Consider the following 15,339-nt stretch of genomic DNA (forward strand, 5'->3'; position numbering starts at 1 on the left):
GCCTGGAGCACGGGTCCCTCTCGCCTCCCCCATCCTCCCATTCCCCCCCCCCCCCCATCAAAGCTTCAGGAAACAAAAGGAGACATCCAGTTCTCGAAAGCCGATAACAACAAGCTGAAAGACACACAGAGGAGTTTCTGTGATTTTCTATGCTGAAGACGGGAGGGGAAAGAGGGGCGAGAAGCAGAGCAGAGGTGCGCCTCCTTTGGTGACTCTCACAATGTACCGGAACGCCACCTCCCTGATTTGCCTTGGCCCCTGTCAAATGCCATAAGCAGCGAGCCTGGGGGGAGGAGGGGGGGCCGGTAGCAACGGAGGAGAAAACAGCTTTTGATGACCCGGGGACCCGCGGCTGACAGCCCGGGGTGCCCGGTCGGGGAAAAAAGTGTTTTGTTTGGCTTTGTTTTGTTCACACAGCCTCCTCTCCCAGCCCTGTTCACCTTTACAGCATCACCCGAAGCAACAAAGCCGCTTAATCACTCTGCCTTTTAAAACTTTGAACTAGACAGGCTGGATTCCTTATGGTAAAATCCTTTCCCTCCTGTTAAGAGCTGAAGGGAGCTTCCCTCATCAGCCTGGTTTTAAAACCGTCACACCAAGCGCGGAACGTTCTATAAATACCAAATGCAAACCTGGAGTTTGACCTTTAATTATTCTCGCCTCCAGCTTGACCTCCAGGTTCCACCATCTTCTTTCTGCACATCTGTTCCCTTTAAACTCTGTCCGGAGCCTGATCAACCTTGATAATAATAATAATGAACAGATCTCCTTGGGAAGACTTTCACAGTCATCCGAAAACGAACGGGAATGGTAAAAGTGGGTGTGGTCTTTGCAGAAACGCTCAGCTGACAGCCTGTTCCGTCGCCTTTGATGCCAGAGGTTTGTATCGGTTTGATTGTCTGGAATCACTGCGACGACCCCCAAAGCAGGTAAAGCCTGTCTACTGACTTGGCTTCCTTTCCCCCCAGGGGGTGTCCTGGATGCATTTGTTCCGAAGCCCCTTAGTTCTGGTTATCTGCATAACAAAACGCCTCCAAATTAGCGGCTCAAAACAGCAATCACGTATGTTGCTTACAAATCTGTAGTCTGGGCGAGGCCAGTGGGGGTCAGCTCGTCTCTAGTCCATACAGTGTCTCTGGGGAGGCCTGACTGCTGGGGACTGGAGCCATCCGAAGGCTCCTTCACTCACAGATCTAGCACGGGCTCTGTGAGATCATGACCTGAGCCGAAGCCGGATGCTCAACCGACCGAGCCACCCAGGCGCCCCAGCATTTTCATGACCTAGCTTCTGCTGTCTTCCCTTGGTGGACGCAGTCACGACAGCCTGATCGGGTTCAAGGGAAAGGGGACATAGACTCCATCCCTGGAGACGTCGTCGTCATTGGAAAGCCGGCGTCGCCTTGAGGAAGAGCCTGCGGGAGGGGAGGGATGCGGTGGCCGTATTCATCTGCTGGGGTCGCCACAGCAAAATCCTACAGGCTGCGGGGCTTAAACAATGGAAATTTGTTCTTTCACAGTTCTGGGGGCTAAAAGTGTAAGAGCAAGGTGTTGGCAGGTTTGGTTTCTCCTGAGGTCTCTCTCCTTGGCTTGCAGACCTGTCCTCCCTGCGTCCTCTCATGACCTCTTCTCTGCGCGCACGTCCCAGGAGTGTCTTCCTCTTTCTATGTGGATGCTACTCCTAATGGATTAGGGCCCCACCCCTGTGATCTCACTTAGCCTTAGTTACCTCCTCATAGGCCCTGTCTCCAAATACAGTCACACTGTGGATTAGGGCTTCAATGTATGACTTCCGGGGTAGGGGGGACACTACTCAGTCCATAGCAGTGGCCATCTTTGAAAAATACAACCTGCCACAGGCCCTTAGCTGTTTCTGTCTCTCCTTCCCCCCCCCCCTCTCTGAGTCTCCCAGCCTGAAATCATCTTTCTCAAGTGGTAAGTGGGTTAAAATGACCGCGTTGAGGTTGACCTGCAGGGGAGGCTTGGAAGAGGCTGCCCGTGAAGGTCTTTCCTTTCACGAGCCAAGTGCACCTGCCCAGTCCTGGGGTACAGGAATGTCTGAGGACTGGCAACGTAATCCTCCCCTTGAAACTGGCAGGGCCGAAGAGCGACAGCAGACGCTCTGGCAATCAGTTCAAATCTTGACCCCCGGGGGGAGTTTGTGTCGTGTCACCTTGACCAGGGCTGCAGGGGAGTCTCCCCCAATTCCCTTCCTTTTATGGTTCCAGATCAGGGCAGAAGGGAAATCTGCACAACATTTGGAAGGTGGAGGAGAAGCAGCTGTCACTCCTCTTTGGTCATCGTGGTTAGATGCGGTGAACGACAGAAGGTGCCGGAAGGTGCCGGAAGGTGCCAGAAGGTGCCAGCTTGTCCTTACTCTCTTCTGCCCTGCATGCAATTCTGCTTCTCGACCGCTGGCCCTGCTGCACCACAGCCACATCATGCCAGGCCGGCCGTCAGGTGTAGAGACATATCTTCCATGGGCTTCTCCCCAAGCTCTCCTTCATGGCCCCGCTCCGGCAGCCTAGCCTCTGACCCTCCAACTTCCCCTTCAGACCCTTCCTTTCCCAGACTCCACCCCCCACCCCCTCCTTGGGGAGTCTTGTTCCGTGACAAAGCCCTTACTCCATAACCCTGCTCGGTGCCTCTGCCCGGAGCAAGGTTTGCACAAGGGAGGGGGAGGATACCCAATGGGTTCAGAGCAGAGTTTCTGGTCGACAGCGAGGCCACACTTTGTCTCCATGGCTGGAATGGTGGTGTTGGAGATGGGGAAGGTCAACGGAGGTTTTTGCAAAGCTAGGAGGAGGCTAGGGCTGGGAGCGGGGCCTCCGTGAGGGGCCCCAGGCACCCTCTCTGCCGCAGAGCACTGCAGATCCTGGCTGTGGATGGTGTTCATTAAGCCCAGCACCGAGGTCTGTCCTCACTTTTTCCGTGACAGCATGTCTCCCCTAGGCTTCAGAAACAGCATGAACACAGCACAACACTGGAAAAAGCCCATGGTTCTGTGTACTCTGTGCCTCAAGGGGATGGGTCTTTCAGTGAGAACACCATCATAATTCCACAACATTAAAAACAAATGAAAACATCCAACAAGTTCAGAAATCAGTTTGATATGGTGAGCTGACTTCCTTTTCCTTTTCCTTTTTTTTTTGAAATTTTATTTTAGAGACAGAGAGCAAGTAGGGGAGGAGCTTAGTGTGGAGCCCAACGTAGGGCTCGATCCCATGACCCCGGGATCATGACCTGAGCCAAAATCAAGAGGCAGACGCTCAACTGACTGAGCCACCCAGGCGCCCCTAAAGATTTTATTTTATTTTTAAAAAATTTTTTTTAACGTTTATTTATTTTTGGGACAGCGAGAGACAGAGCATGAACGGGGGAGGGGCAGAGAGAGAGGGAGACACAGAATCGGAAACAGGCTCCAGGCTCTGAGCCGTCAGCCCAGAGCCTGACGCGGGGCTCGAACTCACGAACCGTGAGATCATGACCTGAGCGAAGTCGGATGCTTAACCGACTGAGCCACCCAGGCGCCCCGCCCCTAGAGATTTTAAAGTGAACTCTATACCCAATGCGGGGCTCGAACTCATGACCCCAAACAAGATCAAATCTTGGGGTGCCTGGGTGGCTCAGTCGGTTAAGAGTCTTTTTTCTTTTCTTTTCTCATCTCGTCTCTTCTCTTCTTTCCTTTCCTTTTTTCTTTTTTTGTGAGCTTTCAAGTGACTTTCACGTGGTCTCAATCCCAACAGTGAAACATTTTAGTACACCCCCCCCACCATAGGTTTATTTAATTACTTATAACTTATATTCACGTGCTAATGCTTTTTGCTAAGATCATAAGGCCATCTGCCTATGTGTGAGGTCCATTATTAACGATAGAAGTCAAAAAGCCATATTTCAAATTATCTTCTTGTCAAGTGTGAATTTTTTTTTAAGTGTATTTATCTATTTTGTGCGAGAGACAGTGCGAGCAGGAGAAGGGAAGGGGCGGGGGGAGAGAATCCTTAGCATGCTCTGTGCCACCAGCCCACAGCCTGATGCGGGGCTCAAACCCACAAATCGTGACTCATGACCTGAGCTGAAATCAAGAGTCAGATGCTTAACTGACTGGGCCCCCAGGTGTCCCTGAATTTTTTTTTTTTAATATTGATTTATTTTGGGAGAGAGAGAACAGGGGAGGGGCAGAGAGAGAGAGGAGAGAGAATCCCAAGCAGGCTCTGTGCTGCCAGTGCAGAGCCCAATGCGAGGCTCAATCCCACAAACCACAAGACTGTGACCTGAGCTGAAATCAAGAGTCAGACGCCCAAGTGACTGAGCCACCGAGGGGCCACTGGGTGTGAAAAATTTTTTAAATGAACTAGCTCTCAATCTAAGAGAATTGTGAGCTCTGCCAGCTTCTTCCAAGCTTATGCTTCCATTTACAGTACTTTCTTTAAGCCACAGTTTCGTTAGAGGAATCATTTCAAGCCCCTTGTCTGCTTTGTGATGATTAGTTTGGTTAGAGTGACATAATATAATCTGTAAATTAACTCAATATAGCACTTATAACAGGCCATTTGCTGAAGGTGAAAAATCATTTGAGGTGGATGCTGTCCAAGTCATAGGACTGCCACTCTTGCCTCAGCATTCCTCACCTGTCACCCTGGATGCCGAGCGGTGACGTACAGCCCAAACAAGGCCCGGGGTCAATCTGCACGTTGCATATTGGTCATTGTAACAGTCGGCTCTTGCCGCAATAAGGCTGCGGAACAAACACTCCGAAACTCAGTGGCTTACAAGAATGGGAATTTATTTTTCTTGCTCGGGGTCCGGCAGGGCTGTGGGGATCTGATTGATCTGGGCTGGGCTTGGCTATTTCAGGCTGCGGGTTGGCCGGGAGTGGCTCCGGGTCGCAGTTTTTTGTTTTTGTTTGTTTTTTTTGAAGTGGTTGACATCTCTATTGCTTTGGAGGTGGGGGGCAGGTGCTCAGGAGCTCTTGGTGGGGCGGGCCTCTTCCTCTTCACCGTCACAGGCTTCTGGCGGCGAGGGATGGCGCTGGCTGTGCGAATGGCGACCACGTACGGATCTGGGTGGTCCTTGTTTTTGTGGATCCTCTGCCCGATGCTTCCGAGGGTGGCCCGGGCGTTCTTGTTCGTGGTGGTCCACAGGTAGGGGGTGGTGGGTTTTCCCTGGAGGGATCTCCGCTTCGTGACCACCACTACCCGTTTGCCATCAGCCCCAGACTTCATGCCCACAGTGTAGAGGTGAATCAACCCGTTGTCGTTAGAGGACTTGCGAGCCTTCGGGTTATTGGGGTCAGTGCTGAACGTCTGCTTGTTTCTCTCTCTGTGTTTTTAAATTACACTTTGTTTTTAAGTTTATTTTTGAGAGAGAGAGAGACAGAGAGAGCGCACAAGTGGGGGAGGGGCAGAGAGAGAGAAAGACACACACACACACACACACACACACACAGAATCGGAAGCAGGCTCCAGGCTCCGAGCTGTCAGCGCAGAGCCCGACGTGGAACTCGAACGCACCAATCGTGAGATCATGACCTGAGCCCAAGTCGGAGGCTTCACGGACTGAGCCACCCAGGCGCCCCTGCTTGTTCCTTTTGATCAGGAGCTCCAGGCGACAGATTTGGGGCAGGTCTGGAGCCCGGGCTGATGTGACTATAGCCACCTAGGACCTACAGTGGGCCGTGAATTAGGATCAAGAAGCCAAACCACCATAGTGACAGAAATGAAAGTTCTGGCATTTTCTTCGTACCTGTATTAGCTTCCTAGGGCTGCTGTGACAAAGCACCACGCGCTGCGTAGCTTAAACAACAGAGGCGTGCCGTCGCCCGGTTCTGGAGGCCAGAAGTCCGAGATCAAGGTGCCGGCAGGGTGGATTCCTTCCGAGGGCCCCAAGGGGGCCTCTGTTCAAGGCCTCTCTCCCTGGCCGGTCTTTTTCCTGTGTCTTTTCATGTGGTCTTTCCTCTACGTCTGTCTGTGTCCAAATTTCCCTCTTTTATAAGGACACTAGTCCCACCGTAATGGCCTCATTTTTAACTCCGTGACCTCTGTAAACATCCCATCTTCAAGTAAGGTCACGTTCAGAGGTACTGGGGCTTACGGCTTCAACATACCAATTTTGGTGGGACGCCAATTCAACCCATCAACCCTACCGCTCAGAGGAGTGTCTGGTCTATCACGTAGGGTGTGTGTTACCCGGCTTTGGAGACTTTCTGGCATAGAGACCAGTGGAGAAAGTCTTCCTGTTGGCCCAGTGGTGAGAAAAGGGTAAAGGCTTCAGACTTTAACACCCCACCCCCGCCCCGCAACGATCAGAAGAAACCGTGACCTCTTTGGCCATACCATACCCTTGCCACCACATCTCACAGTTTGCTGGGGTGGGGGGAGGGGGTGCGGAATCTGTGCCGTTGGCTATAACTTGCCACGGAGGCAAACCCTCCGCATCAGTCTTTCTGCCCGTGAAATGAGTAACTTCACCTTCCTTTAATGGGGTGTTGTGATGTTTAATGTTTGCCAGAAGAGCCCCAGAGGAAAGGGCAGAATAAATCCTCCCGGTGATTCTGCAGAACTACCCTGCCTTTCTTGTTCGTGCTCGGGAAGGAGTCCGGGACAACCGGCTGGGCTCACACAAATTTGTGTTCCAACAACCCCGGGTAGAATGGGCCGGCGTGGACGCACGCCGTAAATAACCTTAACACTTTACAGGAGCGCGTGAGGAGGCAATTCTCCTAGCCGGCTGCCCCCGTAATGCTGGCCTGATTCAGTCCTGAGCGATGTGGCCCACATGTGCTCCTGCAACCACAGGGACAAGTGTCCCTTCTGCCATGTCAGCTGTTTCTGTTCTGGCATAAATTACGCACGCTGCAGTCATTTCATTAAGGAATTACATCTCTGGGGGGGTGGGGGGCGCCTGGGTGGCTCAGGCGGTCATCATCTCACGGTTCGTGGGTTCGAGCCCCGCATTGGGTTGTCTGCTGTTAGCACGGGGCCTGCTTCGGATCTTCTGTCTGTCTGTCTCTCTCTCTCTCTCTCTCTCTGCCCCCCCCACCACCCGAAAAATAAATAAACATTAAAAAGAAAAAGAAATTACATTTCTGATGTGACGTGTCGCGTTTCCAGAGGTGAACAGAAAAGGCTGCCATTTTCCCCGAAAACAACCATGCTCCCCGACACCTGGCCACGGGGGACAGGACGAGGCACCAGCAGCCACATGCCATCACACACGACGACGACGACGACGACGACGACAAAGCTGTAACAGAGTGATCGTCAGCTTCCTTTCTTCCTCCTCCCCAACCCTGCGCCTGGTGTTGGAACATTCCAGACATCTGGAATTATGACCAGTTAAATGCAGTCAAACACAGATTTCTTTCTGTGGAAATATTCTGATCTCAGACCCAGGAGGGCAGGGATATTGGGTAACTGCCATCCTTGCAATAAACATATTATGGAAGTTTATAAACTCGGCCTATCTCTTGGCCGCTTGAGGCTTCTGGTGTGCCTGGGATGGCTTTGATTTTGAAATCACTGAGGCGATAGGCAGACTTTTCCTCTCCTTACATTTGCAGAGCAATCTGATAAACACATCTGTGGCAAGTCCTGTTTTGGCTATTTGGGGGCAGACCAAAGGGTAGGTTACTTTTTATGAAATAAATACATACGGAGCATGCATGTGACCCAACGGGAAGAATGGAAACCATCACAAGATATTCTGTGCACACGATATCTAATCTCCCTTTGAGACAGAAGAGATTCAAATGAGCCTCTGCCATTAAAACTTTGATTATCAGAAACTTCATTTTAATCAGGGCTCGCCATAAACTCTGTGTGCTCAGCTGACGTGTGTGTTTAACATTCTCGATAGTATACGCTGTTCCAATTATCCCAATTTTTCCTTTAAATTCAATTTCCCAGGGCCTTGTGGTGTTCGGCTAATCAAGCTCTCACTTTTTAAAAAAGTGTTTACCTCCAGTCTCTCTAGACACGCTGTGTATACACACGCACACAGGCACCAGATCTAGGGAGACGTCGGGGTGCTTTACAGGCAGGGCCAAACGCACACCCACCGTGCGGCACTTTTGCTGATGACGAGGCGACTCCGGGGCCCGCGGAGAACCCACACGCCGCCAGTTGCAGGCCTGATCACTTCAATGCCTTGCGGGAACATTTCCACGCAACCTCGGCCGGCTACCCACCCCCTCCCCCGGCCCCCCCCGCCCCCCCCGCCCCCCCGGCCCGCCCCCCCCCCGGGCTCTAGCCCCGCCCACGGAAGGCGGAGACGTGCTCTGTGGATAGATGCCCCGCTGGCTCCTTGCTTCCCTCTGCCCCCTTCTTGGTCTCTCACAGAGATTAGCCTCCAGGAATGTGGTTAGCACACACTGAACTCATAACTCCAGCCAGTATATCACAGCACACAATCACAGGAAATACCACATGTCGTTACAACGTGCACGCTCACGCGTCGGTCTCCACACATGCTACACGTAGCAGCACGCACACGCACGTATTGCGCCCGGACCCACGCTACCACGCGCGCTCCACCCTGCGCCCGGAACTCCCCGCGTGTGCCCTGCGGACCCTTGGGCCCCAGCGGGGAAGGGAGAGGATCCCCTTTTTAAAGGCTTTTCATCGCCGTGGCTACTTTGCTTCCCGTTCTAGGCTCAGCCCACAAGGGTCAAGAATTGTTACAGAAAGTCGATCTTGGCCCCCTTCCAGGCACCGGAAGGGCTGGGGCTAGAGATTGTGTTATTTCAGTTGAGGGAGGGGAGCCTTTGCCTGCCTCGGATCCGGCGGGGTTGGCTCCTGCAGACCCGGGGAGCCAAGCCAAATGTCCCCTCAGCATCTGCGCATGCCTACGGAGTCCCTTTGCCCTTTGAACCAAGCTCTTTTCTGCCACTGGAATGTTCTCTCCCCCTTTCTCTGCCTATTGAAATCTTCCCTTTTCCTCAATGCCTCGCACAAGCCCCACCTCCCCTGAAGAGGCCAGCTGGAAATGATCTCTCTCTCATTTCAACTCCTTAAAGGCTTTATTTTCTATAGCACTCATTGGACCCAAAGTAAACACTGCCATTGGGCGTTTGGGGGGTTTTTGTGCACGTAAGAGCAGGGACTTTGTTTTGTGCTTCTCTGCCTCCCTATGGAGCTTCGGTATGATGGCTTGCACATAATAGACACTCAACAAATGTTTGTGGATGATGATAATAATACTGACAGCTACCACTGAGTACCTACTGTGTGCCAGGCACCTTATCTAGATGGTTCCATTTAGCCTTTTTGGTTTTGGTGCAATACATTTTATATATGCAGAGCTTTAATATATTCTCTTTGTAAAAACTTAAAATTTAATAGGCAGAGGAAAAAGTGAACGCCTCTTCCAGGCCATTCTCTACCCTTTTTACCCCACCCCCTCATTTCTCTCCCTACAAGTGGCCACCCGTAATAGTTTGGTCTACTTGACCTCTGTCTAATATACACATATATATCGCATAGCGCATAATCTCTGTAATCGGGAGATCAGATGTATTGCATATATATCACATATTCATTATATATAGATGTATTACATACATAATGTATACATATTATATATGCTCTCTGATGATATATCATGTATGTATGTAATATATATTACATTATATATGTGTATATATGTAAGATATACCTACATATAGTTAAAAAAATATATATGATGGAAACCAATTTGGCAATAAATTTCATATATTAAAAAAATATATATATATATATGCTAGGTGTGCATAGCAATTTAAACTTTACAAAATCTTTTTTTTTTTTTTTTTTTTTTAGTACCCTTTATATCCAGCTTGGAGCCCAACATGGGGCTTGAACTCACAACCTTGAGATCAAGACCGGAGCTGAGATTACAAGTTGGATGCCTAACTGACTGAGCCACTCAGACGCCCCTAAACTTCATAAAATCTTAAGAGGAACAATTATTATTATAATTATTTTATTTTAATTTTTTAAAGTTTGTGTATTTATTGAGAGAGAGAGAGAGCATGAGCAGGGGAGGGGCAGAGAGAGAGGGAAAGAGAGAACCCCAAGCAGGCTCCTTGCTGTCACCGCAGAGCCCAACTCGGGGCTGGATCTCACGGTTCGCGAGATCATGTCGTGAGCGGAAATCAAGAGTTGGGCGCTCACCCGATTGAGTCACCCAGGCACCCCTGTTATTTTTCGTTCAGATTTGAGAAAAACTGAGGCCAAGGGAGGTTGCTTCACTTTTCTGAGGTCGCACCGGTAGGAAGTGCAAGAGCTGGGCCTTGAACGTGGCCTCTGCTCTTTTGTCTGAATGACCTGTGGGCCGCCGGTGTCAGAACACCTGGGGAGCTTGTTCCGTGTGTAGATTGTCACCTGCCTCTCTGTCCTGGGTCCTGATTCAGTAGGTTCGGGATGAGGCCCTAGGTTCTGTAGTGTAGCAGCCAGGGGTGATTCTGATGTATGCCGAGGTTTACAAACGCGCTCATCTGCTGGCATCCAGATTGGTCTCCTGCCTTCTAACACCGGGTCTGCCCCAGCTGGAGGGACAGCACCGGGCGGCACACGTGGTGGTTCTTAGATTGGGTCTTTTCCGAAGGCACCTGCTGGGCCTGCCTAGAAGGATCCAGTGAGGTTGAGGCCGTTCCCTGTCTGTCTGTTCTGGCGGCTGGCGGCTACGAGGAGCTCCAGAGCGTCCAGCTTCCTCGAGAGGCTTTTCCTTGTGTCTGTCCTCCTTCTCTCTTGCTGTTGGATCAGCGGGCAGCCCTTTATGGACGCTGCGGCGTCCGGCCAGATTCCCCGCGCCGACCACAGAGCTCATCCCCAGCCGAGCGGTTCACCGTTTCAGTCTGCTCTCGGGAACTGCTCTCTGCCCGCGGGACGGCCTGGCCCACAGCCGACGGCTTGGGGTTTATGTGCCTCCCTGCCCCCAGTGGGGGTGGCCTGTAGTAAAGGACTGACCGACACGGGGGGATATAAACTCCTGACCCCCTCTGTCATGTATGTGGATAAAAGACTCTGTGATCCCCCCCACCCCGCCTTCCACCGGGGGGTCAGGCTGAGGCTAAACCTCCATCTTCACTTATAGCTTCTTCTCCTGCCCGAGTCTGTTTCCTTCCTGCCTCGACCTTTTACTCCCGAGAGCCCTCCCTCAGTAATCCACTAGCACGAGAATCCGTGTCTAGGGCTCTGATTCCAGGGAACCTGACCTGAGACGCTGCTGGTCACCATGGCCCGCGATAATAACCCTCACGGTGCACAGAGATCGTTACCAAGCCATCGCTTGGCCTCTGGGTCCCCCACGTAAGTAATTGGCTCCCTCCCAGGGCCGGTTTTCCAGCCTCTCATCAGAGGCTGGCACGGGGGGCGGGTAAAGAATGATAAATGCAAGAGGGAGCCGTGGTGTGGTGTGAAGCTGAGAAACGCAGTCACCTGGGAGCCAGGAACCGTGGGAAGGTCCCACGCAAAACCGAGTGTCAGGACCACTGGCTGGAGGCACCAATTTGCCTCTCCTTCCCACACACTGGCACCCTGAGGTCGGGAGCCCCCAACGCCTACAGGATAACGGTAGTGCCGCTGGCTGCACATGCAAAATATAGTGAAGGCTGGGCTCTTGGGACATCCAGGAGGGTTTTCAACCTGTTTGCACGCTGCATCGTGGGTTTGGAGAGGCAGGAAGGCAGCGGAAATTGACACGGGCCACTGCCTTTGGGCCTAGCACTTTCTTGACAAATACCTGTTGACCTCAGAGGCTTTGTGTCTCTTTCTGCACCTTCCCTGACTACTGTCTTTCCAGAAGCCGTTTGGTAGGCAGGTAATACAACTGCTACAATGGGGGACATGTTTTCGTTTGCTTGTTTGTTTTAAGTGGGCTTCGTGCCCAACGTGGGGCTTGAACTCACAGCCCCGAGATCAAGAGTCGCATGCTCTACCGACTGGGCTTGCCAGATGCCGCAGACGTTTGGGTTTTAACTCCTTTCCCGAGTCCTATGGAAGAAGCGATATGTGGCCTGTTCCTTCCCTTCAGAGGTCAGAGCTGGAGAAGGCCTCGATAGGGGATTTCGGATGTAAATAAGGACACTTTGATTCTCTGTAAAAATTACGCGCGATTTCAATACAGAATGCAATACACTAATTAGGCCAAAATGTAAAGAAGCACAACTTTCTGAGTAAATTTTAGCTCACAGATAAATGCTGACTCATCTTCTAATTTTTCTTCTTTGGCTTCAGGGAGAAACTTTAATTTACTCCCAACTATGTTTTACTGCGTTTTGAAAAGTGTCAGGTCCGTGCCCAAAGCAATCTATAGATTCAATGCAGTCCTTACCAAAATTCTAGCAGCATTTTTTGTTTTTCAGAAATAGAACAACCCATCTTAAAATTTGTATGGAACCACAAAAGACCCTGAGTAGCCAAAGCAATCTGAGAAAGCAGAACAAAGTTGGAGGCATCACGCTCCCTGATTTCAAGCTATACTACAAAGCCATAGTAATCAAAACGGTATGGTATGGGCATAAAAACAGACACATAGATCAAATGGAACAGAATAGAGAGCCCAGAAATAGACCCATGCACACATGGCTACATAATTTACGGCAAATGAGGCGAGAATATACAATGGAGAAAGGACAGTCTGTTCAATAAATAGTGGTGGGAAAACTGGGCAGCCACATGCAGAAAAATGAGACCGGAGCACTGTATTACATCACACACAAAAGTCAACTCAAAAAATGGACTAAGGGGCACCTGGGTGGCTCAGTCGGTTAAGCGTCCAACTTCAGCTCAGGTCGTGATCTCGTGCTTTGTGGGTTCAAGCCCCGCGTCGGGCTCTGTGCTGACAGCTCAGAGCCTGGAGCCTGTTTCAGATTCTGTGTCTCCCTCTCTCTCTCTCTCTGCTCCTCCCTGGCTCTCACTGTCTGTGTCTCAAAAATAAATAAACATTGAAAAATAAAAAAAAAATGGACTAAGGGCTTGAATAGAAGACCAAAACTCACATAATTCCTAGAAGAAAAACATAGACGGTAAGCTCCTTGACATTACTCTTGGCGATGTGTTTTGGTTTTTTTTTTTTTTGTTTTTTTTTTTGGTTTTTTTTTGGGGGATCTGACTCCAAAGGCAAGGGCAACACAGGCGAAAATAAAGATGTGGGACTGTATCACACCAAAAAGCTTCTGCACAGCAAAGGAAACCGTCAGCAAAATTAAAAGGCCACCTATGGAATGGGAGAAGACATTTGTAAATCATATATCCAATAAGGTATTAATATCGAAAATATACAAAGAACTCCTACAGCTCAAGAGCAAAAAACCAAACAGTCCCATTAAAAAATGGGCAGAGAACCCGAATCGATGCCTTTCCATAGAAGACATACAAAAGGCCAACACTCACATGAAAAAGTGCTCAACGTCGCTCATCATCAGGGAAATGCAAATCAAAACCACGATGAGATATCATTTCACACCTGTCAGAACGACTAGACTCAAAAAGACAAGAACTAACAAGTATTGGCAAGGGTGTGCACAAAAGGGAACTTTCACGCATTCTTGGTGGGAATGTAAATTGGTGCAGCCACTGTGGGAAGCAGAACGGAGGTTCCTCAAAAAGTCAAAAATAGAGTAATTCCATTGCTAGGTATATATCCAAAGGAAATGAAAACGCTAATTTGAAAAGCTACAGGCACCCCCCTCTGTTCATCGCAGCATCGTTTACGATATCCAAGATAGGGAATCGACCAATTCGTCGATGGATGAACGGACAAAAAAGATGCGGCATATACGTACCGAGAACTACAGCTCAGTCATTAAAAAGAATGAGCTCTTGCCATTTGCGACCACATGGATGGACCTACAGGATAAAATAAAATAAGTCAGACAGAGAAAGACAAATACCATATGATTTCACTTATATGTGGAATCTACGAAACAAAACAAATCAGCAAGCAAAACAAAACAAAGCTCACAGATGCAGAGAACAGATTGGTGGTTGCCGGAGGGGAAGGGGGTTGGGGTGGGAGAAGGGGGGTCAAGAGGTACAAACTTCCAGCCATAAAATAAATAAGTCACGGGGCTGTAATGTACCGCGTGACAACTATGGTCAACAACATCGGATTGTATATTATGTAACTTTATGTGGGGGCAAGGGCGGGGGGGGGGGGGGGAGGCTAGACTTCTTGTGGTCATCATTTCACAGTGTATACAAATATCGAATCCTTATGTTGCCCACCTGAAACCAATAAAATGTTATATGTCAATTATACCTCAATTAGAAAAAATGTCAGGCCTGGATAAACCTTTCCAGCTCCCTCATAACTGAGGGAGGATGTGGATGTGGTTTACGGGAAAATTGGGCAGACAGGATTGAGTTCCCATATACCCCAATTTCCCCCATTAGAAGACTGGTTCAGTATTGGTCCGTTATCACCAACCGATCTCCGTAGTTTGCATTAGGAGTCACGCTTTGTGTTTTACATTCTATGGGTTTTGACGTATAGGTCATGTCATGTATCTACCGTGACGGTGTCACGCAGAGTAGTTTCACTGCCCTAAACATCCTCTGTGCTCTATTTATCCCTCCCTGGGCCCCCCCGAGCCCCTGGCAACCGCCGATCTTTCTACTGTCTCCATAGTTTTCTGTTTTCCAGAACGTCACATAGTTGGACTCATACGGTACGTAGCCTTTTCCGATTGGTTTCTTTCACTTAGTTACATGCATTTAGGTTTCCTCCATATCTTCTCATGGCTTGACAGCTCATTTGTTTTTAGCATGGAATGGTATTCCGTTGTCTGGATGTGCCTGCCCCCTTACTATACACTAGACGTTGATGTGAGCGCTAAAGAGATTCAAAAGGGGCAAAGGATCAGCGTCTACCGCTGAGGAAATTCTCGTCTAGTTGGAGAGAGAAGACACGCACAGCCACACAAAGTCAGCTAATGATATTAAGTAGTAAGTCAGACGTACCGAAAGACACATCTGGGACAAATAACTGCCGCAGCAGCTATGGGGCAGAAAGAGTTCGAGAAGGTTCCACGGAGGAAGTGCAATGGGTCGGGGACAGGGCGAGACAGAGAGGATGAAGAGGGGATTCAGGAAGGCTGCGCGTGTCTCAGCTTTTGACCCTGTGTCCTCTCCCTCGGGCTGTACACAGAGGAGAGAAAAGGGAAATGACGTGCCCACAGTGTGTCCATTTCTCTGGCGGGAGACTGTCCTCCCACGGGGAGTTTGGCAATTAGCTCGAAGGTGGATGAGCTCATTCTGACTCTCAACAGGTGAGCAGCTGGCGCCAGGGAGCTGGTGTCTTTATTAAGTTCCATCTCCAGGCAGCAGGGCCTCTCAAATCTTTAGCTAAACTCTGTGTGTG

At 50.0% G+C, this 15,339-nt stretch overlaps 1 protein-coding gene across 1 annotated transcript; it reads right to left on the reverse strand.

The window, feature by feature from the left end:
* Nucleotides 1-4,702: 4,702 nt before the first annotated feature.
* Nucleotides 4,703-8,157, reverse strand: LOC125156943 (60S ribosomal protein L28-like). Its single transcript, XM_047843243.1, has 4 exons — nt 8,057-8,157; nt 7,081-7,242; nt 4,938-5,319; nt 4,703-4,735 (listed from the first exon to the last, which is right to left on the reverse strand). Exons 1-4 carry the CDS (start codon nt 8,155-8,157, stop codon nt 4,703-4,705), a joined length of 678 nt encoding a protein of 225 aa, XP_047699199.1.
* Between the last annotated feature and the right edge of the window lie 7,182 nt (nt 8,158-15,339).

This window comes from Prionailurus viverrinus, chromosome X (assembly GCF_022837055.1).
Source record: "Prionailurus viverrinus isolate Anna chromosome X, UM_Priviv_1.0, whole genome shotgun sequence".
Classification (NCBI taxonomy): Eukaryota; Metazoa; Chordata; class Mammalia; order Carnivora; family Felidae; genus Prionailurus; species Prionailurus viverrinus.

Excerpts from the sequence above, each read along its gene's own strand:
- LOC125156943 (XM_047843243.1), bottom strand. The coding sequence starts at position 8,157 with ATGTTCCCGCAAGGCATTGAAGTGATCAGGCCTGCAACTGGCGGCGTG. Across the intron at positions 5,320-7,080 it reads CGACACGTCACATCAGAAAT|AGAGAGAAACAAGCAGACGT; the intron begins GTAATTTCTTTT and ends TTAAAAACACAG. Across the intron at positions 4,736-4,937 it reads ACCTGCCCCCCACCTCCAAA|CCTTATTGCGGCAAGAGCCG; the intron begins GCAATAGAGATG and ends TTTGTTCCGCAG.